The sequence below is a fragment of the Octopus bimaculoides genome, chromosome 20 (genome assembly GCF_046866305.1).
Source record: "Octopus bimaculoides isolate indiv1 chromosome 20, ASM4686630v1, whole genome shotgun sequence".
Taxonomy (NCBI): domain Eukaryota; kingdom Metazoa; phylum Mollusca; class Cephalopoda; order Octopoda; family Octopodidae; genus Octopus; species Octopus bimaculoides.
The window spans coordinates 26,595,266-26,614,617 of record NC_142947.1 but is presented as its reverse complement, the minus strand read 5'-3'; the positions used below and the strand labels follow the sequence as shown (position 1 = coordinate 26,614,617).

The window sequence follows — 19,352 nt, the reverse complement described above, 5'->3', positions numbered from 1 at the left end:
AAAATCTTCAATTTTTAAACACGCACCAACCGGAAATCTGACAAGCTAGAAACAACAGCCAAACCGAGGATCAACTTTCTAAATACGAAGTACCAAAAAAAGAAAAAAGAAATTGTTGTCATTTTGTTGTGTGTGTATGTGCAAAAAAATCTAATTTTTACATATCTCTCTTAATTCCAAAAAACCCTCAACCACATGTTGGGTTATGTTCCTCATGAAACATTAGGAGAGAGAAAACTTTAATTTCACTTCTTGTCATAGGGCGGAGGGGAGGCGGGTTTTTATTTATCTATCTATTTTTTTTTTTTTGAAAAATTAAAATTTTACAAAATTTTTTTTTTTCAGAATTATAATCTCCGTATTTTGCGAAAAAAATTTTTTTTCAAGTGAAAATATAAGAAATTGGGGGGAGGGGGAATTTAAATTTTGAAATGCAGATTTTTTTTTTTTTTTGCAGATTCGGAATCTCCGCCCTCGATATAGTGTGTTCCTGTAAAAACAAAACAAAAAAAAATCCCAAAGGAGGTGCGGTCCATGATCTTTACCTCCGCCTGTTAATTTACTCCCTCCTCCTAACTTACTGGCCTTGCGACAAAAGAAAGAGAGAGTGAGTGTTGTATAGTAAAAGATCGTGTTAGTTACATGCAGCTTGTTGAGGGCGACCGAAATCCCCAGAAGTCATGCGCATATCAACTTCCTGTTATATCCGGAAACGAGGCGGGAATGTGTGCAAAATCTTTTTAGTCGTGTCTTTCGAGCGAAATTTCAACTTTACTTTTTAAAACATACCTACCAAGGCCCCAGTCATGACAAGGTTGGATATAGTTCTGTTTCATTTATCTTATATTCTTTTGATATATTTTATTTAAGTCTTAAAATGTTTAACTTCTCCAGAATTCACCTGCCCTGTATGTTTGAAGTATTCCCTTTTTTTCCCATGTGTTTTTCGGTTGGATTATTTTATTTTTATATTTATGAGAAACGATGTCTTGTAACGATTCATAACTTTTTCTAGTGTCTAAGAGTGCTAGCATGATTTACATGACAAAGATCATGCAGTTCCGATTGGGACATAAAACTATGCCTGACAACGCATAATGATTTTCTTTTATTTAACTGGGAATAACATAACCTCCTCTGGGTAAATATAGAAAGTGAAATGCGATAGTCTATTCTTTTTTCCCCATAATAGAAATAGTATAAATGAAATAAGACGGGACCGTGTCGTAGACAGATGCAACAATAGTTTTAACGAAAGTATTAAAAGGAGTGAAACAGCTGGCATTTCACACAATGCCTTCGTATTCTTCGCTAAAAAAAAAAAAATCTAAAAAAAACTTTGGATATAATTTGTTTATTAGCTAAAATACGACGAACGTGAATTAAAAATAAATCCCGTCATCAAGTATGCTAAAACTGAAATGGCCAAATCCAAACATTTGTTTTCGGACCAGTTTTAGTCTTCGACCTGAAGGACTGCGTGTTCACCAGCCACCGCAATCCCCACTCTCTACTTGCACATTCTTGGCAATACCTGACCACGTATATTACGACCTTCGTACTTCTCTCTTCCATCACATCTATGCTCTGATCCTTGTTACTTGTGAGCATACCCTGGCACTTTACCGTCTCTCTCCTACACTTTTGCTGTTTCCTACTCTCTCTCTTTCCTTTGCTTTTCCCTCTGGCTGGATGGCTATGTATCTCCTCTACAGCAGCACACCTATTTCTACCCTCGTTCTTGATCACTCTCTCTCCTCTTGTTTTTTCTCTGACTAGGTATCACCTTTACATCAGCAAACATTTTTTCTCTCTTTCTTCCTCTCTCTCCCTTTTTCATCTCTTTCATAGTAACCATGTACATCCTCTATAGCAAGACATCTATTTCTGCTCCTCTATTTCTCTGTCACAATCTAATCTTTCATCATATAATACTAGATCGCCTCCTCCAATACCCCTCTGTTACAGCAAGAGACCTGTTTCTGTCTCTGTCACATTCTAACCTTTCATCCTCGGACACAAGTTCCTCTCCTCAAATGCCCCTCTCAAAATTCCTTGTTTTGGAACTTGGCGACCCAGCCAGTGCTGGTGCCATGTAAAAAGCATCCAGTTCACACTGTGAAATAGTTGGCATTTGGAAGGGCATCCAGCTGTAAAAATCATACCCAAACTAACCTCGCCTGTGCTAGTGCCACATAAAAAGCACTGAGTCCATTCTGCAGAATGGTTGGTCTTAGGAAGGGCATCCAGCCAAAAGACCCTGCCAAAACAGACACAACAGCCTGGGGTAGTTTTCTACCTGACCAGCTCCTGTCAACCGTCCATGGAGGATGGACATTAAGCAATGATGATGATTGTGAATGTGTATCTTTATATGTTTAATGCACAATATATGGATTTATCTGATCCAGTGGTACTCACAAAAAAGCTCCTTTAGTGGACCAGGCTACAAACAGCATAGTAAACCTAATCATAGGGGTGTAATGATTATTTCATTAGGAGCATATAGAATATAAACAAAGTCAGGAGTTATGAGATGAATATATTTCTTTCACTGGTTATATATTCATATATATATGATTCAGTCTCACAAGTGTTTGGTGCAACCAAAGTATCTTGGACAGACTGGACTGAGGCCAATGCATCAACACTGATGCCACTGATTAAGGAAAACGAGCTGCACTACTGGCATATGACAAGACCCCATCACATTGTGCTTTGTAGTAGCTAAACTACAAGCTACAAAGTCCACACTTCAAATGGAGGCATAAAACTACCAACACAAATCTTTTTGCTGACATTTAGAGGGCTTCTGAAACTGGTGAAATAAGGATGTATGGGAAGATCCTAATTGCTTTTGCACCAACAGATCAACAAAGTAGCACTGCTAAAATCCTTATCAAGGGAGCAAATCACAGATAAACACCAGCGGATGGAGAAATGGATTGAACATTACTCATGCCTCTACTCACAAGACCAATCAGTGGATGAAATCCTGCAGGAAATAATTCCCCAACTTTCATAAATGATAGAACTTGACAAAGAGTCCACCCAGGAGGAACTGGTGAAAGCCATTAATAAGCTTACTAATGGAAAGTCTCCCAGCAATGACAATATACCAGCAGAAATACTGAAAGAGAACAAGGACACCGTTCTCCTTCATATGTTCAATCTCTTGATTCTCTGTTGGAAGCTTGGTGAGGTCCCACAAGACATGAGAGATGCCAATATAATGACCTTGTATAAGGACAAGGGAAATTGCAACAACTACAGAGGTGTTTCATTACTGTGTATTATAGGAAAGGCACCTACAGAAGTTAGAGTTCTTCCAGAAAATCAGTGGTGCTGCTTCAGATCAGAATGCTCAACAATGGACATATTTCCTCTTTGACAACTCCAAGAAAAGTGTCACAAAGAAAGTCAACTCCTACATGTGACATTTGTAGACCTAAGGCATTTGATACAGTCTGTAGATCAGGATTGTACATGGTACTTCACAAGATTAGATAGCCACCAACTCATCATGTCCTTCCGTGAAGATATGAAAGCCACAGTTTATTTCGATGGTTCTACATCAGACAGCTTTGAGGTCAAAAGCGCAGTTAAACAGGGTTGTGCTTTGGCATCAACTTTTTTCAGTATCTTCTTTGCCGTACTGTTGCAGTTTACCTTCAAGGAATCTCCTGCAGATATCTACCTTCACTGGAGAACTGATGGGTTCCTTTCCAATCTTGCACACCTTGGAGCAAAAGCCAAGGAGTCCTCTTCTTTGCAGATGACGCAACACTGGTTGCTCACAGTGCGTCAGCTTTACAGATAATGAAGGAGCACTTTTCACAAGCCTGCAGAGCATTTTCTCTTCTAATTAGCATCAAAAAGACTGTCATGACACAAGATGGCACAACTCAAGGCAAAACCATGCTGGACCACAAGCCTTTTGAGGTTGTAAAGAAATTCTGCTATCTTAGATCTACAATTACTTCAACAACCTCCTTAGAGGTAGTAGCTTTTCCTATCCTGACATTCCAGTGAATGTCAGAATAGGAAAAGCTACTACAACCTTTGATAGACTTAGCAGAAGAGCATGGGACAACAAGATGCTCACAGTAAAAACCAAAATAAGGGTTTATAGAGCATACATACTGAGCACCCTCCTCTGTGGATCACAGACTGTACACTATACACAGGACAAGAGAAGAGACTCAATGTCTTTCATCAGAGATGCCTGTACAAGATTCTTGGCATCACCTGGCAAGACAAAGGAACCAACACAGAACTCTTGCAACAGGCAGCACTTCTGAGCATGATAGCTATTCTGTTCCAAAGATGGCTTGGACATGTGAAGAAAATGGATGCAACAGAATTCCCAAACAGTTGTTATACAATGATTTGGCTCAGAGTAGTAGATCCAGATAATGACCAAAGCTAAGATTTTAGGAGAAATGTAAGGGCAGCCTCACCAAGTGCCACATTGATGCAAAGACTTGGGAAAAGTTAGCTGAGGACAGAACAACATGGAAGACCTCAATGAGCAAAGGAGCCAAACAGCTTGAGGAAGAAAAACATTCTGGCCCTCAAAGCAAAATGCCAAAAAAAGGAAAGACAACACAACTTCTTTGCTTGCAGATTTTGCAGCAGAACTTGCTCATCAAACATAGGAAGGATCAGCCATGAGAGCAGCTGCAGGAAGAAATTTGAGTACTTAAGACATTCTCCACTGCTTAGACTCTGTCACGGCGTAAAGAGCCAAATGTATGTGTGTGTGTATACATATATGTATACATGGAGAGAAAACTTCCATCCACTGGGTCCCTAAGTGGCAGGTAGGGGAAAGCCTTCAGATATGATGGTTAGCTGTGAATATAAAAATAAACAGTCCTGGACGAAACATACTTAGTGGAGTAAACCTCAGTGATAAAAAAATCCCATCCTTGGAATGCAGGAAGTTGGTATGCAATAGAAGTAAGCTTCAGCAAGCCAATTTGTTGGATCCATGCAATTTCTGCCTCATATAACGTGGTTTCTGTATATGTCACCTTAGTGCTGTGCACTAATACAGTCATATATAGTACCCCGGAACAGAGTAGCCACCAACTGTCTCCACTTGTTTTCCTAGATACTCTGCCAACAACTGTAACCAATCCAAAACAACTCTCAACGAACTATAACAATTTCCTGTGACTCCATGAACTCACAAACTACACCTTTCGACTTTCTGCAATTTCACGTCTCTTTCTCTCAATCAAGGATGCTGTTACTTATACGAGTTCGGCTAGTCCATTCTCACAGGGGGTGTCATGATTCTCGCCATAACATCTCCCATTTTGAGATTTGACTTCTGTCAGAAGTGCAACTTGTTTATTTTTCTTTTTTTTTTTTTTTTTTCATCACCACCTCTCCCTTTTTTGAAATTTTAATTTCCTCAAGTTTTAATACTTCTTTCGCTCAGGGACTATTTCTAGTTGTTCTGTTTGTTTATGTTTTCTATTGCTGATCCCCTAGGTTCAACCTCTTTTGGCGTTGGAACATCGAACAAGCCATGACATCCATCAGTATTTCTTCTTTCTTTGGTATGTCTAGTCTTCAACTGGTTCAGATGTCATTGTGCTCTCCTATTTGACCTTTTATTATGTACATCATACTGCGCCGTCCTCCCAACCTTGTCTTCCATTCTTATATATTTTGAAATAACTTTATCTCCCACATTAAAATACTTTGTTGTGTTTCTTGGGTTTTCCCTATAAGTTTTTTTGTTGTAGGTAACAGTTTATCAAAAATTGATTTCATCTCCCAAGCAAACATTAGCTCTGCTGGAGACTTGTCTGAACAGGTGTTCAGGTTAGGTGAACCCTTAAGAATCGAGTTAGTGCTGCATCATTGCCTAGTTCATTTCCTGATTTTTTTTAGTGCTTGATTAAATGTATCTACAAACCTTTCTGCTTGCCTATTTGATCTCTGGTGGTATGGCAGAGTAGAGAGGTGATTGATCAATACTATGGTGTCTGCAACACTGTATTGCGCAAAAAGTTCATGAAGGAACCTTATTGTTACCTTTGAGGTTGGTTGACTGCATTTACATATCTCTGGCCACTTGGTATAGCTGTCTACTATGATCCAATGCCAAAAGAGGTTGAACCTAGGTGGATCAGCAATAGAAACCGTTTATGGTCCAGCAAAATCTGTATGTAGCCTGGACCGTGGACTGTCTATCTTAGGCCATGATTGGAATCTCACCAGTGGTGACCTTGCTGCAAGAGTACAAACTCAGCAGGATTTCACCAATTGTTCAATATCCCAATCCATAGTAGGTCAATACACGTAACTCCTCATTACTGATTTCATGCTTGAAATCCCTGGGTGTCCCGTATGAAATTCACTTAATACATGCTTTCATAGTACGGCTGGCACTACAACTTTTTGTGCACACATTATCACACAGAGAAAAATGGTTCGTATATATTTTTATTTTCTTTTACCATCAACATTTCTTTCATCTTTGCAATGAATTTGTCATTCTCCAATTTTAATTTTATATCTTGAACAGTCATTGGCAGCTCCAGAATGAGGTTAAACAAAATGTTTTTGTATTTCATTTTCTGCTCGCAACATGGCAGTCACAGTATCTTCAAATAGTTTCGTAGTTTTTGGAATTAGCATTGATAAACAATCCACATGGCCTAACTTCCTGGATGGTATATACTTCATCTTGAAGTCATAATTCAACAATATCGTACCCCAGTGTTGTAACCTATTTGCAGTATGGGTAGGAATTCCTTTCTTTGACCCAAAAATTTATGATAATGGTCGGTGATTAGTTTGTAGCCAAAAACTTCCACCATGCAAAGATCTGTGAAATTTCTTTATTGCAAAAATGATTGCTATAGCTTCTTTCTCTATTTGACTATAGTTTTACTCTGCTGCTATCAGAGAACATGCGGCATGAACCATCACCTTCATATTACCATCTTTATATTTGTGCAGCATTACTACTCCTATGCCCTATTCAGAAGCATCAGAAGCTATAACAATCTCCACTGCTGGATTGAAATAAGCCAGCAACAAATCCATTATTAATATTTTTTTGATATTGTGTAACATCTTTTGACAATTATTTGACCAATTCCACTTCACATCCTTTTTAACAAATTATTTAGTAGAGCTCTCAATTCATGCATATTTGACATATAATTTTGATAATAATTTGTTAGACCTAGAAAAGCTTGTAAGGTTATTATATTAGGCGGAAGAGGCATATTTTTAATTGAGTTTACCATCAACGGATCTGGTTGTTGTTGTCCGTTCTTGTCAATAATTTGTCCTAAATAATTTTAGGTAAGAAAAATTTACATTTTTCCTCACTCAATGTGAAACTGTAATCTATTATTTTTTTCAAAAACAGATTTTACATGCTCAACATGCTGATCTCGAGATTCTCTTTAATTAATATATCATCCAAGTATGGAATTGCGAATTCACTGTCCGCTAATATTGCATCCATAACCTGTTGAAAAATTGCAGGTGTGTCGTTTATGTGTATTCACTGTTAGGTATTTTGAACATTCCTCATCTACTCTAATTTGTAGGTATGCATTGGAGAGATCCAGTTTTGAAAATATCTTGCCCCCATTTAACTTCACAAAAATATCTTCTGGACTAGGTAGCAGAATAGTGACACGTTTTCAGATATTCATTCAGTGGGAAAATCAGCACACACCCTGATTTTGTTATTCTTTTAATGCACACTGTTAGAGCTGCCCATTTTGCATATTCCACTTTTTGGGTGACTTCAGTTTCCTCTAATCTGTCTAATTTAGTGACTCTTAACCTGGATTCGATTGAACCCCTGGGGTTTGTTAAATCAGTCTCAGGGGTTCGGCAGGGGTCAAGATACAATATAGCACGGTTCACGCTAGCAATGTTGGACCATTTTTGTTGGCCATCAAAAAATCAGCTGCCAACAATTTGGCAACACAATTTTTCTTCACTGTGTTAGATTACAAATATTTAGTTGCTTAGTAAGAATTTGTTACACAAAATAAATTTCCATGATAAACTAGTTTATTAAAAGATAGATTATGATAACAATATAAAATTTAATTTTAAAATATTAATTTATAAATAAATAAAAAAATTTTTTTAACATTTTGAACAAAGCAAAAAATTGGCCCAGGCTTATGTGTGTGTCCCTGTTCCGTTCAGTCCACTTGTATTATTCATGATGTCATGCTCTGCTTGGCCATCATCGCTTGACTTTGATATGTGCTGCAGGGAACTTGGTGCACTCAGTAGTTGACTTGTGGGTGTTGTGATTGTATGTCATTTGCGATTTTCTTTTAATTTTTCAAACCCTTCATACTGTGTCCATCTAAAAAATAAAGTGGTTGGATGCATATGCACAATATGGATTCACATGACATGTATAAAGGAATGTGATGGGAGTCAGCATCCTCAATGCATGATTTGCAATGCCAAATTGAGCAATTCTAGTCTAGCACTGGAAAAACTAAGGGAACACTTCCTAAAGCTGCATGGAGATGGGAAATACAAGAACACCATGCTTGCTGAATTCAAGGTGAAGAGAGCCAGATTCAATGAAAAGGCTACTCTGCTTGTTCTTGGCTTTGTACCCATCAACAAATCGATCCACACAGCATCATATGAAATTGCATACCTGATCGTAAAGCAGGACAAATCACACACCATTGATGAAACACTCATAGAACCAGCTGTGTTGAAGATGATGAATATCATGCTGGGAAAAGTTGCTGAAGATAAGTTATCCCAAATTTCTCTTTCAAATAACACTATCAGCAGCAGACTATACAACATGAGCGATGGCGTCTTGGCTCAAGTAGTTGCAGATTTGGTTTCAAGCACAGCAAAATTCAACCTCCAACTCGATGAGACCACCGACATTTTATTTTGTATGTCTCGTACAACAACAACAACAACCAATGCAGCAGGTGTGAAGAAACTTGTGGATGACTTCTTCAGAGACAATAGGCTTTTGTGGAATATGGTTTCTGCAGTTTGGATGGAGCTCCAGCCATGCTGGGATGACACTCTGGTTTGGGAGTGCTGGTGAAATCCAATGCACCACACATCATTGTTACGCACTGTGTTCTGCAAGGCATGTATTGATAACACAAATCTTGCCTCCAAAACTGGCAGAAGTATTAAAAATTGTAGTTGAATATGTGAACTACGTGCAAAATACTGCTATGAAGCACTGCATCTTCAAGGAGCTGCAACGATGAATACCTCGATGAAATCATTGAACTTCAGTAGAGCTGGTTTCAACAGCAACTCTTCAGAACAACAAAATTCTCAATGTTTTGGTGTCACCAAATTGTACCATACCCTCTTATTGCTAAGAAAGTCCTTGAGATACACCGTTTGTTACAGCATATCTTTGTGAGCAACCCTTTTCGAGGATGGTAGACATAAAAACTAAGAAAAGGAACAGAGTTTGTTGCGAAAATTATATGAGAGTGGCATTTGCCATGGTGAAGCCATGCATTTCTGAACTTGTGCCTGAAAGGCAACAGCAAAAGTCACATTTATTTGCAGTAAATATTCATTGAGTTATGCTTTTGTGTGAAATTCATGTTTTGTTGGGTTTGTTCTTTGAACACAGTGATTTGGGGTGCAACTGATGCATAGTTCATTTTGCGCAATAATAAAATATATACCTGTGTTTTAAAGAAATCAGATTTTATTTTTCCAATTACAAAGGGTTCGGTGAATGTACTGATGAAGCTTTCAGGGTTCAGTACCTCCATTAAGGTTAAGAACCACTTGTCTAATTCTTCATCAACATGTTTTATCACAGCAAAAGGTACCATTCTTTTTGGTTTGAACACTGGTATTGCGTTTTCCTTAATTTGGAAACGTGTGTTGGTCTTAATGCACAAATCTAATTTATCCAACAACACTTCAGGGAAAGCATTTTTTAATTTTGTCTTCAATTCATCTGATGCCTTATTCTTACTGGAGGAGCAATCATGTTTTTACAGAACAGATTTATGGGGAGGTCCCATAAATCAAACAACTCAATCCAGTCAGTACCGAACAAGTTTGTTGCATCTTTTAACGCAAACACTTTTGCTTTACAGGTTTTACCATGAAATGAAATGTCACTTACCATTTTGCCTAAGAAGTGTAATCTTTCACCTGCGACACCTCATGCACTTTTCAATGTTTTCTTTAATGTAGGTTTCCCAATTCCACATGTTAATATCAATAATTGTAATGTTGCTACCTGTATCTAGTTGTAGTTTCATGTTCGCGTCATTTATTTTTACATACACTCTTCCTTTTTGGGGTGTCGTCACAACTATCTGTTGAGCACACCTTTTTAGATTTTTTTTTTTTTTTTTGGACCTTTTTTTGCTTCGCTTTGCAGTGCGAGCTTTTTTATGTCCTATTTTTTGACAACTAAAACATTTCCGAATTTTAAATGGACAGTCTTTCTTAAAATGCAGACCTCCGTACCCATAGCATGGATTAGGTCGTAACATACTTTTTTCTTTATTTATTCCCAGTTGACAGCGTCACCTTACTGGCACATGAAAAAACATTCGTGCGAGATCGTTGCCAGTGCCGCTGGACTGGCTCCTATGCAGGTGGCGCGTAAAAAACACCACTTGAGTGTGGTCGTTGCCAGTACTGCCTGACTGGCCCTCGTACCGGTGGCATGTAAAAACACCCACTACACTCTCAGAGTGGTTGGCATTAGGAAGGGCATCCGGCTGTAGAAACTCTGCCAGATCAGATTGGAGCCTGGTGCAGCCATCTGGTTCACCAGTCCTCAGTCAAAGCGTCCAACCCATGCTAGCATGGAAAGTAGACGTTAAACAATGATGATGATGACATGCCTGTATTTGACAATTTTTTTTTTATTATCTTTCCATCCTGTCGCAGGTTGATAATTCTTTGGCATTCCTCTGCTACTGCCTGCAGGGTTAAATTTTGGCACTCCTCTTTTAGTTTTGTAAGAATCCATGCACGTATTTCTGCATTTTTGTTTGCTGTCAACCCTTGCACAAGGATGAAACATTTGAACATGTCCAGAGATAATTCCTTCAGTTAAAATTTTTTGCACATTTTATTTACGATTCCGGCATAACTGACAAAATCTTCATCCCTTCTTTTACTAAGTTCAAACATTCCTAGTGAGTGTTAGACAGGGAACTCTTATCGCTGAACATTTTGGATAGCAATTCGTTTCCTGAAATTCACTTGTTTTTTTAGGCAAGATAGAATTGCAGTATTTTTCATGTTCTGAAGGACCTAGTTTCAGTGACAGAAGTCTCACTTTTTCATCGTCTGTCCAACACTTGCATTCTTCCTTGAAGATTTCTTCATATCTTCTGAGTTATAACTAAATTAAGTTATAACACTCACTACACTGTCTGGCAAAAACAAACTTGTAGTGTTTCCCGACTTCAACATCAATTCCTGCAACTGATTGTGTTATAGTTGTTGGTGCAACTGCTGTTGCTTTTGCAACTGTAATATGTCAGCTAATAAGTCTTCCATAATTAATGAATTTCTTGTATCATAAAAATCATCAATGACCAATGTAAGCTTCAAATCACTCATCGCCACTTTTATAATGTGGTTTCTGTATACGTCACCTTAGTGTTTTACACTAATACAGTGAGATATATAGTACCACGGAACAGGGTAGACACCAACCATCTCCACTTGATGTTTTCCCAAATATTCTGCCAACAACTGTAACCAATCCAAAACAACTCTCAATGGACTATAACTTCTCAACAGTTTCTTGTGATCCACGAACTCGCGAATGACCCTTTTCGACTTCTTGCGATTTCTCATCTCTCGCTCTCAGTCTAATACGCTGCTACTTATACAAGTACAGCTAGTCCATTCTCACAGGGTGTCATGATTCTTGCCATAACACTCACCAAAGGAGATCCTGTCTCCACTAATGAAGAAATGCAATCTACAGTATACGACCCCTGTCATTATTTAGGCCAAAATGATAAGATTTACTAATTGCACTAGGGTGCAAGCCCCCTAATCTACAACCTGTTGTCAATGCATGCCAGGGTTTATCTGGTACTTATGACGCTGCATCATCACACTCTGATGGAAGAGATGTGGCTGACAGCAAAGATCAACATGTTAAACCTGGTCAATTAATGAAAGCCAAAAGAACTTTAAACATAGGTACTAGAAATGTATGCACCATACAGTTGGAGCATAAAAGGCTCAAATTTTCCGAGTTATCCGGAAATTGCATGAACATCCTAGCAGTAGTTGATCACAAAATAGTGCAAAAAGATGAGAAAGAGTGCACCCAATTGGAAAAAAATCACATCAGTATGGCAAAATGAGAGCAGTATTGCATGTGGTGGTGTAGGAATCCTCCTTGATATCAATACTAAAATAGCACTCAGCAGCATCGTGTGTCAGTAACAGAATTTTGGCCGCAAACTTAGGTGGAAACCTTGCTATGCCCCAGTTGAAGGTTCACATAATGCAGAACACTACAACAGTCTTGCTAATGTAATTTGTTCAATACCAGCAGTAATCATCACAGACCTGGACTTCACAGATGAAATAGATTAAGCACAACAGTTGCTCAGCAGGGAAGATCAGCTGCTAAAATTGGACTGCACATAAATATCAAGAAAACGGAATACATATCTTTCAATCAATCAAGTGATATTGAACTGTTTGTTTCAGCAGTTCTAAATTGAATGTTGCTGAAGACTTCAAGTATGTGTGTGTGTGTGTGTGTATGTATTTATATGCGTCTGTATATGTGTATATAAATAAATATATGCATGTGCCTGTATGTGTATGTATATTATATGCATCTGTATATATGTGTATTTATATATAAATATATACTGTGCCTGTGTGTTTGTGTATGTCTATATATGTATATACTCACTGCCAGAGCAGCGCGATCGTTTCTAGCTTCGCCTTACTGGCACTTGTGCTGGTGGCATGTGAACAAAACATTGGACTAACTCCTGTGCAGATGGCATGTAAAAAAACACCATTTGAACGTGGCCGTTGCCAGTACTGCTGGACTGGCTCTTGTGCTGGTGGCATGTAAAAAGCACCCACTACAATCTCGGTGTGGTTGGCGTTAGGAAGGGCATCCAGCTGTAGAAACTCTGCCAGATCAGATTGGAGTCTGGTGTAGCCATCTGGTTTGCCAGTCCCTAGTCAAATTGTCCAACCTATGGTAGCATGGAAAGTGGACGTTAAATGATGATGATATGCCTGTGCATATACATAGGTATATACAAGCATATACTCACCAAAATACTCTCATGGAATATAACCAAATGAGGTTTATTTTTCAACATAGTCTCCCTTGTGGTCCTCACACTTCTTTTATCAGTGTTGCAGTGCTTGGATTACACTGGTAAAGAAGCCTTCATATATACATATATGTATACATGAGTGTGTACGTGAGCATACATGTGTATATATATGTATATGCAAGTATATGTACATGTATCTGTATCACCCCACCACTTGACAACCAGTGTTGGTTTGTTTGCATCCCCATAGCTTAGCTGTTCAGCAAAAGACACTGACACAACAAGTACCTGACTTTAAAAAATAAGTACTGGGGTTGATTCATTCATCACTAACTTTTTAAGCCGGGATCCCAGCATGGTCAAAGTCCAGTGACTTAACCAAGTAAAAGATACCTCAAAGAAAATCTTTCCTTATTTTCAAAGAAAACAAATTAGAGCAGTAACGAAAGGAATGTGTGTCACGGTGAATGGTAGAGGTTTCATGATTGCTTCAGTCTTGAATCTCAAATAAGAAAACACTCGAAAACCTCATTTTGATACAAACAGAATTATATTAAAATTTGAATGTGTAAGAAGTTTCTATTCATTGTGGTCTTGAATACTTGCTTTCTTTTTAGCAAAAAATACACAAGTAATTAATAAGCAGTTGATTTAAGCTTCTGATACCAATTGCTATGAGTAGTTTAAATCACCTGCATACTTTGTCCATGTCTGTGGACAATTTTAGTGTTGCTTGCATGACTCCAATCTTCTAACACACCTGTATTTTCACACACACAAACATGTGCCCCTCTCTCTCACATACACACATGGTCTTTAGGCTAAATTTTACAGTTTGCATAAATAGAAAAGGAAATACAATATTCCATTTTAAAGTAAAAGTATTTTTGAAAAATCAGAAAATATGAACTTGATTAGGGCTAGGAGATAAGTTTGCTTGTAGTAGTCACCTTCAACTTACACCACTCCCTTAAAGTGGCTCTGGAACCTGGTGCATATGTTCCTCACTGTGTCCCTGGGAAGATCTTAGAACACCTTGATCTTGGCCACCAGCCCAGCCTTGGTGTTGCAAGCAGAGTGGTTGGTGTCTTTCTCAACTATTCTCTGGGAAATTAGGAGGCTAGAAATTGGGGCTGGTGAAGTTGTAGAAACTCCCCAACAATCACTTCTTACTCTTTCTGGAGGTATGGCAAGAAGCTGAATCCTGGTGCTGTACATGTGGCCTTCCAGCAGCAACCCTACCCAGCCATGGTTTGACCATAGTCTTCAGCAGCTTCACACAGCCATCTGAATCGAGCCTAAGACTCTGTTAAAAGATGTGGAGATGAATTCCAACATGTGGATTCAATCACAACACCTATTGTATCTTTTCCTCCTGGCCACAACTTTGTAGTCTACATTGTAGCTGTTCATACCACATCTTACATCTTTTTAAGCCGTTCACTTTTTAAGTGTTCAGAGAGCATTCAGCAACATGATACAGTTAACTCTTTTACAATATGCAGATGACTTCCTGTACTCCTTGTCAGCTAACTTTTTCTCAACTACTAATTTAATATTTATGCTCTCTAATGGCAATGACTGTTCACCAATATATCAAGCTGTTCCTGAAGAAAAGGTGAGATAAAGCGTCAAATTTAGCCCGAACACCATGTGTGTTTGTACACATGCACGCTATATCTTATTTCAATCATTGGTCAGTGGTCATTCTAGAACTCCACCTTGGAGGGTTTAGTCAAACAAATTAATCCCAGTGTTTATTTTTTAAGTCTAGTACTTATTCGATATGCACCATTTGCTGACTTGGTCAGTTACAGGGGACATAACCAACCAGCACTACTTGTCAGGCAGTGGTAGGACACACATTTACATATGCACAACTGGCTTCGTTCGGTTTCCATCTACCAAATCCACTTAAAGCTTTGGCCTGAACTCAAGATCACATGGTTAGGAAGCAAGCTTCTTACCCATGCTGCCATGTCTGCACATATATATTGGTTTGGCCAAAAAGTCCCATTAATTTTTTTTCTTTTTTCAAGTGAAAATATGACACAAGTTTTAAACAGTTACTTATTCGATCAATGATATAATTACCGTTTCATTCCAGTTTCTTCTGCTATCCTGTGGGCTGATCTGTTATTCCCTGCTCAAAGAATTTCCTGTCTTCACTGATGAAAAATTCTTCCAGGTGAATTTTTACATCCTCTTCAACGTTGAAGTTCTGTCCATTCAATGAATTTTGAGGAAAACAAATCAGGTGGAAATCTGAAGGTGTATGGTTGAATATGAAGGATATGGCAACATTTTCCAGCCAAGACCCAGTAAATTATGCCACATCTGCGAAGTATGCAGTCTGACATTCTGTAATGCAAGACAATGCCCTTGCAATTAGCAAGTATTGGATGTTTCTGATGGATCGCTTCATTTAATTTGTCCAGCTGGTCACAATATATATCTGAATTGATGATCCTGTCTGTAGGAAGAAGCTCATAAAAGACAACACTCTTCCAATCCCACCAAATTGTAAACATAACCTTCTTTGGGTGAAAACTTACTTTGAAGTTCATTTATAGTGGTTCACCATGCTTTCCCCATGATTGTTTGCACTTCACATTTTTACAGACGATCCATTTTTCATCCCATCAAGATTCTCCTCAAATAAGGCTTATGTATCTTCAATGAATTACAGATGGAAATTTGTTGAGTAAGGTTAGCCTCATTCAGCTGATGTGGGACTCCAACATCAAACCTACTGGTGTTACTAAGTTGAGGCAGATGGTTTTCATCACTCAGTTTGGATATTTGGAGAATATCTGCAATCATCCTGGTCCTGTAATGAGGGTCTTCTTGCAGGTTTCTGCCACTTTCTTCCCTTATTGTAAAATAAAGAAAAACATGAGATGTCAATAATGTTTGTTTCAACTCTACATTTTCAATATGTTCCCAAGCACACAAAATACAACATTTCTCATTGCAAGCTTGCATTGATCTGCATTGTATTTAATGTGTGCACATGGACAAAGAACAGACTAAAGTTAGGTACTTATTAAAGTGCTTAAAGTTTAATGCTGACGAAAACTAATGAACTTTTTGGCTAACCATATATATATATTATCACTATTTAATGTCTGTTTTTCATGCTGGTATGGCTAAGACAGTTTGACAGGAGCTGGCAAGCCAGGGGACTGCACCAAATTCCACTGTCTGCTTTGGCATGATTTCTATGGTTAAATGCCACTTCCTAGTGGCACCACCAATGTCATCAAGTAACTTGCACGGCAATATCCTCAACTGAGATGGGGATGGTACTGAGGAAGGTAGTGATGAGAGGTTAAAGTATGATACAGGGGACTGAAATAGATGTCTTGCTGTAGAGAAAGAAGAGAAGATAGTGGTAAAGATGTTGAGGCATATTCTTAAGTTAGAGGGAGGTGTATACAAGTAATGATTGGAAAGAGTGCATGGTTAGGTAAGTTCACGAAAGTGAAAAAGGAGAGGGCAATGCAGTGAATGGTGAACACAGGTGAAAGAGGAGTGTAAGGAAGATGAGTTATTGGGGTATGTGCAGGGACATAGATGACATGCTTTTAGGACCTTGTTTTTGCATAGATGCACCGGTCTTCTCATGCACAGTAAATCACCAATCGTCTTGGTCGTTTGTCATCGATGTGAGGCTCAACATCTGAAAGTCATTTTTTTACCACTTCTTCCTGTATCTCCCTCCTCCAAGGTTCCAGGCATGTTCAGCAATTGGTACTTCTTTATGCAGCTTTCCTCATCCATCTGCATCTTATGACCATACCAGCATAGTTTTCTCTCTTGTACTCTATATCTGATCAGTTTTTCTCACAACATATTTACACATTGTCACACATGCACATTGACTTTGTACATCCAGTGGAGCATGCTAGCTTTGTTTCTTTCAAACCTTCACATGCCCTCTACATTCACAGCCCATGAAACACTACTATATAACCTTGCTGTTCATACACAAGCGTCATACATTCTGCATTTTACTCTAAAAGACAGAAACCTTTTGTTGCCAACAGAGCTAATAGCTCTCTGAACATCTCCATCCTATTCTTATTCCAGCAACTTTAGGCCACCAGTGTAACAGAAAGTATCTACTACTTTTAAGGTTCCTCCTGAAAACTCAAGGAAATCTATTTCTTGTATGTTTTTTTAGTGTTCATTACTCTTGCACATCCGCCACACACAAAGTCCACTTTATTGAGCTGGGCCAATTTTCTTTCAGTTTTTGTCAACCAAATCCACTTACAAGACTTTGGTGGGTCTAGGGCTTAATAAGAAGACATCCCTAAAGTGCCATGCAGTAGGACTGAAATCAAAACCACTATCAATTTGTATTTTCATGAAGTCACAACGTTTACATGAATTTATAGATGAACTGGGATATGTTGAATGAATAGTCCTGCCTAGAAATGGTCGGTTATGCTTGTTAAGATTAACACACTATTATTAAAGTTGTGTAATATGTGTATTGGTGTATCTGTAGTATATATGGATGGATTGTTCTCTCTCAGTTTCAGTGAGTCAGTTATTCAATCAACTGAGTTACTTGTTTATTGACTTAACATGTAAGTGGGCTAAGCATTCTGCAGACAAGTGTAACCTTAATCCTTTAGCATTTAAACTGGTCATATCAGGCTTAAATATCCTCCATTTTTTTAGGTACAAACTGGCCAGATCCAGCCTCTCACGCCTACCCTACAATATCATTCTAGACATGAACATCTACTTTCCATGCTAGAATAAGTTGGTTGGGTTATTATAGTCCAAGTCTTTCCATATTGGGTGCTGCACCATAGACTGGTGCTTGTACATGTCATTTAGCTTGTTTTCTTAATTTGAGTTGTCTTGCTATTACCAACCACTTTACAGAGTATACTGGGTGCATCATTTTGTGCCACCAACAATAGAGCAGTTTTTTGTGACACGGTGTTGAGGGGACTTCACAACCTTGTTCCTTCTCTGCTCATTTGCTGATCACTTTACAGTGTGCTTTGTGCAGTTTTCATAATACCAACTCTAGAGAGATTGTCTCACAAATCATCCTAGAGAGAATGGACGGCACTTTCCGTCATGGGATTGGCACAAAGGAGGTGCTGGGGGTGTTTTGTACATAGTAAATGTGGAGAGTAACCTAAGGATTGGAACAGGACAGCAACAGGACCAGAAATGGGTGGATGAGGGAGTATAAGTATAGAGTACTCAATAATGACCTGTATTTTCTTAATGGCCCAAGAAATGAATAGAACTTTCCTACAACATATACATCAATTAGATTTTCTTGAAACCAGTAACCAATTGCAGGTTCTTCGGCTTCCAAATCATCTGATTCTAAAAGTCATTAGCCTCTAATCTTTGTTGCCAAGTGTTATATAAGTTGCATCACTGAACTGCAGGAATCTTAGACCTTTGTTTCTTGTATGATAGCTATAGTCTCCATGACATCATTAACATGGAGTTAACTAACAAGGCTCTTGAAGTTGCCAACGACAACAATTAGGTTGTTGATTGTCATGATAATCTGGAGAAGGGTCTTAGAAACTGTCTTGGTCATCTGCCACTACTGGTTGAGGGGTGTATGTGGAAAAAAAATAATGCAATTGTTGATAGCTAGTCTCACTTTTATCCTATCACACCCTTATTACCTTATCTATCTATCTATCTTCAACTCACAGTATGCCTACACCAGCTCTACCATTGCTTTCACTCACCCAGAAAATTTTATCATTGTTTCCTGCCTGCGAGGAGTTTGGCTAAGGATCCTTTTCATCTTTACTCTTGCATACCTCCACTCAGTTTTGCTCCACAATCTCCTCTGACCTACATTGATGATGGCAGTTCTGAGGTTTTGAAACTGACTGGGGGTAGCAGGTAATTCACACTATCTATCATGTAAGCTGTTTACAGCTGATATCAACATTGTAGCGTGGGAAAGCAGCACACACAATCAAAATGACTCTGGGGTACACCAGGCACATGTGTCACAACCATATATGCACGACATGGTGACGA

The 19,352-nt window shown here is 38.5% G+C and overlaps 1 protein-coding gene across 2 annotated transcripts in view; it reads left to right on the top strand.

The window, feature by feature from the left end:
* Positions 1-702: 702 nt before the first annotated feature.
* The window catches only part of LOC106871775 (N-alpha-acetyltransferase 50), a 31,121-nt gene continuing 12,471 nt past the window's right edge, over positions 703-19,352 (top strand). Inside the window, exons 1-2 of one of the 2 annotated variants that reach the window (XM_014918416.3) lie at positions 703-814; positions 15,418-15,498. In XM_014918416.3, coding sequence (XP_014773902.1) covers positions 15,482-15,498 — 17 coding nt within the window. In that variant the 5' untranslated portion in view covers positions 703-814; positions 15,418-15,481. The remainder of the gene's footprint in view (positions 815-15,417; positions 15,499-19,352) is intronic. The other variant, XM_014918417.3, reaches the window with a different exon arrangement.